General features: G+C 43.8%; 1 protein-coding gene across 1 annotated transcript; it reads left to right on the top strand.

Moving 5' to 3' along the window:
• Positions 1 to 6,411: 6,411 nt before the first annotated feature.
• LOC311019566 (uncharacterized protein) lies at positions 6,412 to 12,821 on the top strand. Its single transcript, XM_084019097.1, has 3 exons — positions 6,412 to 12,340; positions 12,479 to 12,551; positions 12,768 to 12,821. The coding sequence occupies exon 1, from the start codon at positions 6,425 to 6,427 to the stop codon at positions 11,936 to 11,938; it is 5,514 nt and encodes a 1,837-aa protein (XP_083875223.1). The 5' UTR covers positions 6,412 to 6,424; the 3' UTR covers positions 11,939 to 12,340; positions 12,479 to 12,551; positions 12,768 to 12,821.
• Positions 12,822 to 13,923: the final 1,102 nt, after the last annotated feature.

Genomic DNA, 13,923 nt, shown 5'->3' on the forward strand with positions numbered 1-13,923 from the left:
GATGGTCCAAAATGCAGCAGCTAGGTTGCTCACCAACACAAAAAAGCATGAACATATTACACCTGTCCTAGCCTCCTTGCACTGGCTTCCAGTCCAGTCAAGGATACAATTTAAAATACTGCTTTTGGTTTTTAAGACTGCGTGGCCTGGCCCCCAGCTACATGGTGGATATCATTCATCCCCATGTAACCTCCAGGTCCCTCAGATCCTCCAACCAAGGTCTCCTCCATGTCCCACGGTCCCGGCTCAAGCAAAAAGGTGACAGAGCCTTTTCTGTTGCCGGCCCTCAGCTGTGGAACAAACTGCCACCTGACATCAGATACCCCTTTTCCACCGAGGCATTTTGAGGGCCCGTTCGGAGCCGGTGCCCAATCGCGAACCAGTTCTTCCTGTTTCCACAGACAAAGAACCGGCTCTCAGCCAGGAAAACTGGTTCCATTTTATTTTATTTTATCTTTACTGTGCTGTGCTGTTTTTTAATGTGATATGGATCCACTGGGTCTGAAATAAAGGAACTACTATTTTAAAGTACAACAACTCCACAACTTTGTTGAATTACCACCTAAATATGTCAGATTCAGCCGTGCTACAAGCAGCGAGTGGTTCTCAGCCTATAATCACCACAGCGTTGGGACGAAGGGTATGTGACTCCACAAAAGCAGAGGGCATTACCCAGTGGATATGTAACATGGTTACTACAGACATGCTGCCGATAAATGGTGTTGACGGACAGGGATTTTGAGAGGTAATAAAGTACATTGTGCCAGGGTACAAATATCCCCTCTAGAACAACCATAACCAAGAAGCAAGCTACGCGAGGAAGAAGGCCGAGTTGAAAACACAAATTGCAACGGCGAATGTGGCCCTCACAACAGACTGTTGGACTTCCTTGACTACAGAAAGCTACATCACAGTTACATGCCACTACATTGAACCGGACTGGCAGGTAATGTCAGCAGTCCTATTCACAGAGAGCATGCCAGTGAGGCATACGGCTGACAATTTAGCTGACAAGTTAAACCAGGCTGTGGAAACATGGGGACTCACCGGGCTTGTAGTTGCTTGTGTACACAACAATTGTGTACACGACAATTGTGTACACGGAATATCGTCTCGGCAAACAGTCCCACACGAGTCAATTGGCACTCAGTTCCATGTTTGGCACACACTCTGCAGTTTGCCATTAACGACAGTTTTGCTACCTATATTAACCGAGTCATTGTAGCTGCTAGCAGACTCGTACAACACTTCAATCATAGCAATCCAGCAAACAAAGCGCTGGCAGCAAAACAAAAAACAAATGCAGCTGCCATCTCATAAACTCATCCAATCCTGTAAAACCAGGTGCAATTCAGTCAGTGAAATGTTTAACAGACTAACGGAGCAGCGGTGGGCCGTGTCTGCTGTACTGTCAGACCACACAGTGACCAAACTCACAGACGCGAGGACGCTGGAGCTGAGAGATGAATATTGGCAATTGATGGAGGATGTGGCGCCAGTGCTGGAAACACTCAAGTATGCAACGACCGTCATGTCTACTGAGACTAAGGTGTCCATATCAGACACGTATCTCATCACCTTCAGCCTGATCAACGTGCATCTCAAGCAAAGTGAGGGAATTCAAATCCAGAGTGCGCACTTCACTGGGTGAATGGATGAAGGTAAGGTAAATCCATTAATTGAATTATTGCAGATATTTTTAACTGTATGCATTGCACACTAGTGTTGTCACGATACCAACATTTTGGTACCGGTACCGGTACCAACATGTGTTTCGGTACTTTTCGGTACTTTTCGATACTTTTTCAAATAAAAAGTGAACGCAAAAAATTTCATTACTGACTTTATTTCAATAGAAAATCTTAGAACAATAACATATTAATCAGCAAATAAAATAAAATACCACAAAGACAAGCTTTTCTAATGCACACAATTTAAAAAAATTTAAAATATAAATACAATAATATAATATAAAATATAATAATATAAATAAACCAGCTCTTTTTTTTTTTCTTCCAGAGCTACTTTTGTTAAGAGTGAAGGGGGGTGGCGCTTGCTTTTAGCACTGAATGTGACTTTTCTTCCTGAGTAAATGACCTGTCGTTCCCTGGGCTCAGTGTGCAGGTCTGGGGGCTTGTCCTTTAAGTGTTTGGCGAAGTCGGAGGTGTTTCCGCCGTTAGCCATGCATGTTTTACCGTTTACACAGTGGTGCTTCGGCGTTAACTGCCTCGCTTTGCGCATTTGTTTTAAGCTAAAGTACGGCCATATCGCACTTCGCGGCGCTGGTTTGTCCGCAAGTTGCGGCGTGGTGACGGTTGCAGCAGCCGTTCTCCTCTCCGTGCTTCGCTCTCTCGCGCTCTCTCGCTCTCTCTCTCTCGCGCTCTCTCACTCTCTCGCTCTCTCTCTCTCGCGCTCTCTCGCTCTCTCTCTCTCGCGCTCTCTCGCTCTCTCCAAGCTTTCCTCCTGCTCCGTTTGTTGTTCCAGTCTTAGTCTACGCTGCTCGCTAACTTGCTAGCGGTTTCCTCCGGCTTGCCTTTTATCTCTCCAAGCTGCGGCTCGCTCCTCGTCCTCTCAGCTGTAGTTACAACGCGGTGACGTCACGTGGCGAGTTCACCGCGCTGTTGCGGGCGCTGCCGGCGGCGCTGCAAGTACCGGTCCCGTCCAAATGCAATATGGTACCGTTTTAAATGCCTCAGTACCCCGGTACCAAATTAGTACCGGTATACCGTGCAACCCTATTGCACACAAAGCACAGTTTGACAATTGTAGCCTAAAAAAAGATGACAATATTGTCTTCCTCCTCCTCTTCTTCCTCCTCCCCCTGCTTCATCAGCAGACACACCTTCCAGTCCGCTCTTCCCTCCGACACACTGAGGTATCTGTGCATTTACACATTCTTTTTTTTTTAAACTTTTTATTTGTAAGTATTTTTTCACATTATCCACACAATATAAACTGTGGAAAAAATAATAATAATGTAGGACACGAAACAGAAACAGCAAACACGTACACAAAAAAAAATTAACAGGAGGTCATGGGATAATCACTTAATCATGGCAATCTCGCCTATCTCCAAGGCGTAAAAGAAAAACGCTCGCGGTGCAATGTCTATACCAAATCTGTCTGACTAGCTAAATAAACTGACCATTTTTTCCATCGCTTTTCACCCAACTCCTTTTGAAGTCGTATGGAGTAAGTCATTCTTTCCAAAAGATGCAACTGCTCAACAGTGTTGACAAAGAGACCAACAGTAGGGGCATTTTTCTGAAGCCAGCACTTTGTGACGGCCTTTTTACTTGCTGCCAGCAAAATCTTTAAGAGGTATGCATCATCTTTACTTAGCTTATTAGGGAAATAACCAAGATAGAGAGATAAGAAAGTTACACTGATATTGAAGCCCAATGTTTTTGGAATAACCGATGCCACTCCCTTCCAGAAAGTCTGAATAAGTGGGCAAGACCAAAAGACATGGGCATGATCGACCATAATGTCCCCACAGTCCCTCCAGCAGCCTAGCTGGGTACCAGTTTGTTTAGACTTCTGTTTCGGGGTGATAAAAAAACGAATCAGGTTTTTCCAACAGAAGTCCCTACAGGTCCGGGAGTTGGTGGAGGAAAACTGTGTTGTCCACGCATTCAGCCATATGTCTTCAGTTATTACAATGTTCAGTTCTTTTTCCCATCGTTCCTTCACATAGTCTGTAGAGTCCTTGTTCAGAGATATGATACCACAATACAACTTGCTTATCAGACCTTTGATGTTTCCAGAATTATATGCATCAATAAATATTTGAACAATAGTTGGTATTTCTCTTAAATGAGCACCTCTTATCTTTTTACAAAAGTAGTCACGAAGCTGCAAGTATCTGTAAAAGTCTTGTCCGCCCAGCCCGTATGTTTGACATAGGTTGGTAAAGCTTTTAAACTCGCCCTTTTCAGTGGTCTTACAAATAGCAGTAACACCATAATATACCCACTGTCTATACCTATGATCATGCAGTGCTGGTGTGAAGTCAGGGTCGTAGGCTGGCCATCTAAGCTGTCTAATGTCTCTTTGGAGTTGAAAACATTTAACAACTTCCCTCCATACTTTTAGTGATAGACTAACCCACTGACTCTTTACTTGTATAGTTTCGTTCTCCCCGTCAACAAAGCCAAGCAGTGATTGTATTGGTGGATCTGTTAAAGATAACTCCATAGTTTTCCATTTGGCAACATAGGATGGGTTACACCAATATACCAAAGGCCTCAACTGAGCTGACAAATAATATTTTCTTAAGGATGGGAGTGCCATGCCTCCCCTTTCCTCCGGCAGCTGGAGGGTAGAGAATTTTACCCTTGGTTTCTTTTTATTCCAAATAAATCGAGAAATATGCTTATCCCATTCTCTAAATTGGTTCTGGGGAATTTCTACTGGAATTGATAAAAAAAGATATAGTAATCTGGGAAGAATATTCATTTTAACTGATCTAATTCTACTGCCAAAGTCGAGAGGAAGGAGGGCCCATCTAGTGAGGTCATTGTATATGTTTTGATTAACTGAATTATAATTAATAGCAAATAGTTGTGAGAGATCCTTAGGTAGACGTACTCCAAGGTAATTTATATGAGTTGAATTCCAATTAAAATTATACCTTGTAATAAAGTCTTGCGGAGGAGTATAGTTAAATGTCAAGACCTGTGTAAGTGACGAGCTTCTTCATTATTCACGTTCCTTCATTGTAGCCCCGGAACCTGTATAGCTAACTCCATTATTCATGTTCTGTCACTGTAACCCCGGAACCTGTATAGCTAGCTCCTTTGTTTATGTTTCGTCACTGCAAGCCCGGGAATGCGCTAGTCGGCAACCTTTCATTCTCCCGGCTCTTTACATCTCCCGAACCTCTGTTGTTAAAGTAAGTTAGCACATGCAGTATCATCTCAGTTTTGATTACTCTTCATTTGTACATTTATTACTAACTTACACTCCGTGTTTTGTGCACAATTAGTCTTACCTGCGCCGTATTTGTGTGCCGTTTGTAGCGGCACGTTGATGAAACAGCCATGTGTGGGTTTTTGCACCCTTGGTGAGCGGAGTGAGGTGTGTATCTTGTATATTGTGTGTGTATAAACTGTAGACAAACTTGTGTTAACTAAGCTAAATCTAATTATTGTTTTCATACATGTTTGTTATTTTGAATTACTTTATGTATTTCTATGTGTAGTGTAAAGTTAAATTTAGATGCACTGTGGAAATTATATTTGTCAAATTTGTGTCATCTGAAAGTGTTATTAATTCAATTCATTCTGTACTTATTTCTAGTTTTCACGGTGCTACAATTAAATAAAGAGAATTGCACCTGTCGAGACTCTCTGCCATTACTAAATACACCGAGGGCTGCAACAGTGAAAACTCATCGCCAGTCATCCACCACGCCAGCGTCTTCATCAGCCAGCAGATACGATCATCTGATGTCCACCACGCCAGCGTACGGATGCCACAGCTACAGTGAGAGACCTTTAGCTAACTAGTAAAACTAATCACATAGGCTACATGGTATTAAAGTTGATGTGGTAAAAGTCAACCTAAAGCTACCTACTCAGCTAATTCATCATAGATGTTGGAAAAATAGAGTTCAATAACTGCCATAACCTCAGTTATTCAAAGGACAATTTTAAATGTGTGATACTGAATTGTGTAGAATGCTAGAGCCCTAAGGTTGAAAGTTGCAATGAGCTGTGTGCTAAGGTAAATGTCATCTCATGAGATCCTAACTCCTGAACCCGTAACAATATTTGAAAAGAAAAAGTGTCTGACTATAAAGTATTAGCAGCGTTCGTGTTTATGACGCCTGCATTGTCACTGTTTGCTAACTTTGCTGTGGCCACAAAGTGTAAATGTCTGATGTGAGTGGTATTACACAGTTTAAAGATAAGTTAAAGTCACCACTCATCTAAATTTGAGTCCAGACATAACACACTCTAAGGCTATAATAATCAAACAGAAGCACAAAATCAACAAGATGTCAACACCTGCTGAAGAAACAGACAACCCCCCTGAGACACAGGTCAGGTCCAGCTCTCGTGAGCGAAGTTTATCAGCAAAGGGTCTAGAGTTGCATGAACAGGAAGCAAAGAAAAATGAAAAGGCATTCAATAAAGCCTATGACTCTTGGAAGCAGGCAGCAAAATGGATCAGATTGAGACTGAAGGCTTTCTGCTCAGCTGAGGAACTTGATAAAACCCAAACAGATATTAAGGTCAAGCATGCCATAGTACAACAGCACTATGAACCCATTCGACGCAACCATACTTCTACTCCAGATATTGTCAAGAAAATGGATGCATGTGTCACTCTGACAGCTGAGATCTGTGACCTCATCAATAAACGACTAGAGAACATAGATGAGGCTTTCAATGACCACCTCGAGAAGGAAAGAGTGAGGATGGTGCTAAATAAAAATGAGTACGGATCTGTCTTTGGGAACTCAAAAACAGAAACAGTGATCTCTGAGTCATCACAGGGATCAGATGCTTCCTCAAGCGCCACTTCCAGGTCCTCTAACAAACGTGCAGATGCAGAAGCAGACCTCGCAGCCAAACTAGAGCAGGCAAAAGCTATGCAAATAATTCATGCCCAACAAGCGAAACTCGACAAACTGGAGAGCGAATGGAAATGTAAGGAAACACAAATGCTAGCAGAAATCAAGCAGAGGGAGGCTGAAATGAAATTAAGGTTAGAGGAGGAAAAAACAAGGTTAAAACAACTACATGTAGACAATGAAGTAAAAGTAGCTGCCGCTCGGGTGAGAGCGTATAAGAACTTCAATGGTCCCGAAAGTGTTAATGAAGAGACTGACCATAAAATTCAATATGACTGCTACAATGCTGAATTGGAAACTCCACTAGATCCACAAGCTAGGCCATTCCAGCCTTACTATGCACGCCCTGAAGCACAAACAGCTCAGGAGGAAGCTAGCCTAGCCCAGGCAATTGCAAGCTCACTTACCTTAAGCCGTCTACCTGTCCCAGAACCTGCAACGTTTACCGGTGATCCATTAAAGTTCATAGACTGGAAGATATCCTTTATGGCTCTCATTGGCCAGAAGCCCCTCCCAGTAAGTGAAAAAATGCTCTATCTAAAGAGTTATCTTGCTGGGGAAGCACGCAAAGCCGTGGAAGGATTCTTCTACCGAAACTCGGAGGATGCATATCAGGGTGCCTGGGCAGTTTTGCAGGATAGGTATGGAAGCCCATTTGTTGTCCAAAGAGCCTTTCGAGACAAGCTCATGAAGTGGCCCAAGTTAGCTGCAAATGACCCTATTGCACTCAGAGAGTTTTCAGATTTCCTTCAAGGTTGTGTTGAGGCCATTCCTCATGTTAAGGGCCTAGCCATCCTAAATGATTGTGAGGAAAATCACAAGCTTCTCAAAAAACTACCTGAGTGGATGGTGCGTAGATGGGGTCGAATTGTGGTGGAAGAATTAGACAAGTCTGGAGACTATCCAAGTTTCACACAGTTCACAGAGTTTACGCAAAAGGAAGCCCGAATAGCTTGTAACCCTATTGCCTCCCCTCTCCTAATGAACACCAAAATCACAGACGAGAGGTTTCCTAAGAGAGCCAAAGCACTCAACACAAGTGCTCAAATGAAAAACTCCCCTTCAGGAGAACTGAAAACCTCATACTCCAAGCCAAGGCCACCTTGCTTAGTCTGTAAGGATGAAACACATGGTGTTGCTAAGTGCCCTACCTTTGCAGCCAAGTCTGCAGATGAGAAGAAAACTTTCATTCATGAAAATCACCTTTGTTTCGGATGCTTAAGAAAGGGGCACATTACCAAGGACTGTAAATGGCGACACACCTGCAGCACATGTGGTCGACGTCATCCAACATGCTTGCATATAGAGAGAGACAAAACACCTGTGGAAACGTCAGGCGGAGATCCTGTAGCCAGAAGGGACCATGCAAACAAAGAAATCCACAAGGTTATGGCCCATGCCTTGACACAGCACGCATCTGCCACCTCTAGCATTGTTCCAGTTCTTGTGTCATCAGCAATGGTGCCCCAGAGAGAAATTCTCACTTATGCCCTACTTGACACACAAAGTGACTCAACTTTCATCTTGGAGGATCTAGTGACTGAACTAAACGTGGACACTCAATCAGTGCAACTCAAGCTCAGCACAATGACAGCTGTCAACACGGTCATAGCAAGTAAGACTGCCTTTGGTCTACAAGTTCGGGGCCTCAACTCTGACACCTATGTCCAAATAAAGCAGGCATACACACGAGACTTCATCCCAGTTGATAAGTCCCACATCCCTACCAAAAGTACAGCACTCCAGTGGTCTCATCTCAAACACCTGTCTAACAAGTTACCACCACTACAAGACTGCGAAGTGGGATTGTTAATTGGTTATGATTACCCATCAGCTCTAGCTCCCTTGGATGTCATCACAGGTAGTGAAAACGAACCATTCGCACAGAGAACTATACTCGGCTGGAGCATTATAGGGTCAGCCAACCCCCACTTGGATAGACAGGGAAATCAGAGCTTCGTGCACCGAGTTGCAGTAAAGGAAATGCTAATGCCACAAACCACTGATGTGCTGAAAGTTCTGGAATCAGACTTTAACGAAAGGAGTTATGAGGACAAGTACGTCTCTCAGGATGATGTTCGCTTCATACAGCTACTCAGCGACAACATTAGGCAGAAGGAGGATGGACACTACGAGATGCCCCTCCCTTTCAAGGGCAGTGGTCCACCGACACTACCAAACAATAAAAAGCTGGCTACAATTCGGTTGCAACACCTAAAAGGGAAATTAAAGGCCAACAAAGAATATTATGACCACTACACCGCCTTCATGAAAGAGACAATCGACAAGGGTGATGCAGAGCCAGCCCCCTCCGTTTCTGAGAGAGAGACTCTGTGGTACATCCCTCATCATGGGGTGTACCACCCCAAGAAGCCAGGCAAGCTAAGAGTTGTTTTTGATTGCTCAGCAAAGTTTCGTGGCATCTCTCTTAACGACACCTTACTGACAGGTCCTGACCTAATCAACTCTCTGGTGGGAGTTCTGTGTCGATTTAGAAAGGAAGCCGTGGCTGTAATCTGTGACATCGAAAAGATGTTCCACCAGTTCTGTGTCTCACCTGAAGTTCGCAACTATCTGAGGTTCCTATGGTGGGAGGACGGCCAGTTGGAAACAGAACCACAGGAATATAGAATGACAGTCCATCTTTTCGGTGCCGCCTCCTCCCCAGGATGTGCCAACTTCGGTCTGAAGTACCTGGCAAAGCAACACAAGGCCGACCACTCTTCAGCGCCGGCCTTCATTGAGAAGAACTTTTATGTGGATGACGGGTTAATCAGTGTTCCATCAGTCAAAGAGGCTAAGGAACTGATTGTTGAAGCACAGGAGCTGTGTAAAGGTGCAGGCCTACGTCTACACAAGTTCAACTCTAACCAAAAAGAGGTCCTCTCATGTGTAGCCCCCTCAGAAAGAGCAGTAACAACTGAGCAGCTCAACCTTAACCCAGATGTAACACCAGAAGGACACATACTTGGCATTCAGTGGTCGATAGAAAATGACACCTTCAGTTTCAACATCGATGCAAAGGATCACCCCCCAACTCGCCGTGGTCTCTTGTCAGTTGTTGCCTCTCTGTATGACCCACTTGGGTTTGTTGCCCCTTTCACCCTTAGTGGAAAGTGCATCCTGCAGGAGCTGTGTCGCAGAGGCAACGGATGGGATGATCCTCTTCCTGAGAACCTGCGTCCACGGTGGGAGGAGTGGAAGAATGGTCTGCAAAAGCTAAAGGAAGTCACCATACCCAGGTGCTACCACCCTCAAGACTTCGGCAACATTGTCAGGGTGGAACTGCACCATTTCTCAGACGCTAGTAATATAGGATATGGTGCATGTTCCTACTTAAGGTACAAAAATGACAAAGACAAAGTACATTGCACTCTCGTAATGGCCAAAGCAAGGGTTGCACCCACTAAGGTCGTAAGTATCCCAAGACTGGAACTCTCCGCAGCGGTCACTTCAGCCAGGATGAGTGTTATGTTGAGGACCGAACTTGATATGAAAATTGACGAGGAATTCTTTTGGACTGACTCTCAGGTAGTGCTGGCATACATCAACAATGAAGCACGGAGATTTCATGTGTTTGTTGCAAACCGTGTTCAACTGATAAGAGAGAATACAAATCCAAGCCAGTGGCACTACGTTGATACGGCGCAAAACCCAGCCGACCATGCCTCCCGAGGTCTTCATGCAGCAGACATCTCCTCAGCTGGTTGGTTATCAGGACCCAAGTTTTTATGGGAACAAGAGGTGTTTCCATCACCTAGCCCTCCAACAGAGCTGCTTGTTGGTGATCCAGAAGTTAAGGCAATTCAAGTATGCACAACCCAGGTCAGTGATCAGAAGGATATTCTAAGCCGCCTGAGCCGGTTTTCCACCTGGACCATGCTGGTTAAAGTGGTTGCAAGAATCAAGAGACTAGGGTCCAAGCTAGAACATCACAGCGACCTTGTGACCGTCGTAGAACGTAGGGAAGCTGCCGAGGTGGTGATCAAGCTTGTCCAGCAGCAGGCCTTCCCTCAAGAGCTAAAGGTACTGCAAAGAGGTTCACGAATGGACAGTCTTCCAAGCTCAAGTTCTCTTCTTCGTCTTGACCCCATTCTTGAAGGAGGACTTCTTCGCGTTGGTGGAAGACTGAAAAGGTCAACCCTCAGTCAAGAACTAAAGCACCCTATCATTCTCCCAAAAGACAGCCACATTACCAAGATAATTCTGTCCCACTACCATGTCCAGATCTGTCATCAGGGCCGAAGTCAAACCCTAATGGAACTCCGAGCAAATGGGTTTTGGGCCATTGGTGGGAGCAAATCTGTTGCCGCCTTAATACACAGATGTGTGCAATGCCGTAAGCTCAGACGACCAGTTGAGGAGCAACAAATGTCTGAACTCCCCAGAGAACGCATTGAAGTCTCAGCACCCTTCTCATTCTGTGGAATGGACTGCTTTGGCCCATTTGTCATCAAGCGGGGCCGTAAAGAGTGCAAGAGATATGGCCTCATCTTCACATGCCTGTCTTCTCGAGCGGTCCATATCGAAATGCTTGAAGACATGTCTACGGACGCCTTTATCAACGCTTTGAGATGCTTCATCAGTCTTAGAGGAGCCGTTTGCCAACTCCACTGTGATCAGGGCACAAACTTTATGGGAGCCAAAAATGAACTCAAGGAAGCTCTCAAGCAATGTGACACCAAAGCACTGGAAGCCTTCCTAGCAGATAAACAGTGTGAGTTCATCTTCAATGCCCCATCAGCAAGTCATGCAGGTGGCGTATGGGAGCGTCAAATTCGGTCCATTCGCAGTGTGTTGAACATCACAATCGCTCAGTGTCCAGGCAGACTGGATGATGCCTCCCTTAGGACGTTGTTCTATGAAGCAATGGCCATTGTCAACAGCCGTCCATTGAACATTGATGGAATCACTGACCCAATGTCACCTGAGCCCTTGACTCCAAACCATCTCATCCTGATGAAATCCAAGGTTGCTTTACCACCTCCTGGAAAGTTTGTGAAAGAAGATGTGTACGCTGCAAAAAGGTGGCGCAGAGTACAATATCTGAGTGAACAGTTCTGGAGCCGATGGAGAAGGGAATACCTCCTGAACGTGGCCACAAGGCAAAAGTGGCATGTACCCCGGCGCAACCTGAAAGTGAATGACATAGTCATTATCAAAGAAGACACACTTCCAAGGAACCAGTGGCAAATAGGACGAGTAGTTGAAACGACAGAAGGGACAGACGGTCTAGTTCGCAGAGTCAAGGTACAAGTTGGGGAGCGGAAACTAACAAAGAAACAGGACCATCGCTCTAAGCCCTCAATCATCGAACGGCCTATCCAGAAGTTGGTGCTCCTCCTCGAATGCAAATAATTGGCTGTCAATCCAAAATATACTTGCATCAGACATGTCAGGCTAATTGTATTCTTAAGGTAACCTAGAGCCAATTTTGTATGTGTACCTATATGTTTAAGTATGGCTATTTATGGTCTAGAAATCGTGTATGATTCTGTTTATTTACCTTTAATGAGTTCATTCATCATAACACAATTTGGTGGGAGTGTAAGTGACGAGCTTCTTCATTATTCACGTTCCTTCATTGTAGCCCCGGAACCTGTATAGCTAACTCCGTTATTCATGTTCTGTCACTGTAACCCCGGAACCTGTATAGCTAGCTCCTTTGTTTATGTTTCGTCACTGCAAGCCCGGGAATGCGCTAGTCGGCAACCTTTCATTCTCCCGGCTCTTTACATCTCCCGAACCTCTGTTGTTAAAGTAAGTTAGCACATGCAGTATCATCTCAGTTTTGATTACTCTTCATTTGTACATTTATTACTAACTTACACTCCGTGTTTTGTGCACAATTAGTCTTACCTGCGCCGTATTTGTGTGCCGTTTGTTCATATTTTGAAGAGTCCATCAAGCTAGCGGCACGTTGATGAAACAGCCATGTGTGGGTTTTTGCACCCTTGGTGAGCGGAGTGAGGTGTGTATCTTGTATATTGTGTGTGTATAAACTGTAGACAAACTTGTGTTAACTAAGCTAAATCTAATTATTGTGTGTGTTTGTTATTTTGAATTACTTTATGTATTTCTATGTGTAGTGTAAAGTTAAATTTAGATGCACTGTGGAAATTATATTTGTCAAATTTGTGTCATCTGAAAGTGTTATTAATTCAATTCATTCTGTACTTATTTCTAGTTTTCACGGTGCTACAATTAAATAAAGAGAATTGCACCTGTCGAGACTCTCTGCCATTACTAAATACACCGAGGGCTGCAACAACCTGGGTTTTGTGTACATTAAGAACATAACCTGAATGTGTCCCATATGTTTCTAACATTTTCATTAATATAGGTAAGCCAGAGTCCGGGTCCAGGATCGTGACTAATACGTCGTCTGCGTAAAGTCCTACTTTGTACTCCTCACCTTTCATGGATATGCCTTTCAGTCCGTCTTCCTGCTGAATTGCTTGAGCTAGAGGTTCAATAAACAAATTAAATAGACTAGGGCTGGCTGGGCAGCCTTGCCTGCAGCCACGTTGCAAAGTTATAGAGTTGGAAAGACTCCCGTTGACTTTTACTCTTGCGGTAGGAGAAGAATAAAGAGCTTGAATACAGCGTATGAAATCTTTACTAAAGCCAAATCTGTTCATCACTAAATAGAGAAATTCCCACCCAACCGAATCGAAAGCTTTTTCAGCATCCAAACTGAGGATCATTGAGCTAATATTTTCCTCCCTAACTTGATGAATAATATGCAAGGCTCTCCTTATATTGTCCTGAGTTTGTCTATTTTTCATAAAACCTGTTTGGTCTTCATCTATTAATAGTGGCATTGCAGTTTCCATTCTTTTGGTTAAGATGGTTGCGTAAAGATATAATCCGTGTTTAAAACACTAATAGGTCTGAAACTACTACACTCCGTCCTGTCCTTTCCATCCTTAGGGATGACTGATATAAAAGCCTCGTTCCAAGAAGGGGGAAGAGAGCCTTCTTTAAAACATAATTGAAACAGGTTACAAGTAAAGGGAGCAGATGTTCTTTTATGGATTTGTACCATTCTGGGGGGAAACCATCGGTACCGGGTGACTTGTTAGCATTAAGACTTGTAATAGCCTTTTCTATTTCTTCTACTGTTATTGGGGAGACAAGTTTATCATTAATTTCTTTACCAAGTACAGGAAGGTCTAGGGAGTTTAAAAATTCAAGTATAGTCGTTTCATTACTATGTTCTTTTTGAGAATATAAAGATGTATAATAATTTTCAAAAGCCGTTTGTATACCATCAATACTAGTAGTAATCTTTTTTGTAACAGGGTCTCTAATCTTGTGGATTGTATTTTCAGCTTGTTGTT

Source organism: Eutrigla gurnardus (assembly GCF_963514095.1).
Source record: "Eutrigla gurnardus genome assembly, chromosome: 10".
Taxonomy (NCBI): domain Eukaryota; kingdom Metazoa; phylum Chordata; class Actinopteri; order Perciformes; family Triglidae; genus Eutrigla; species Eutrigla gurnardus.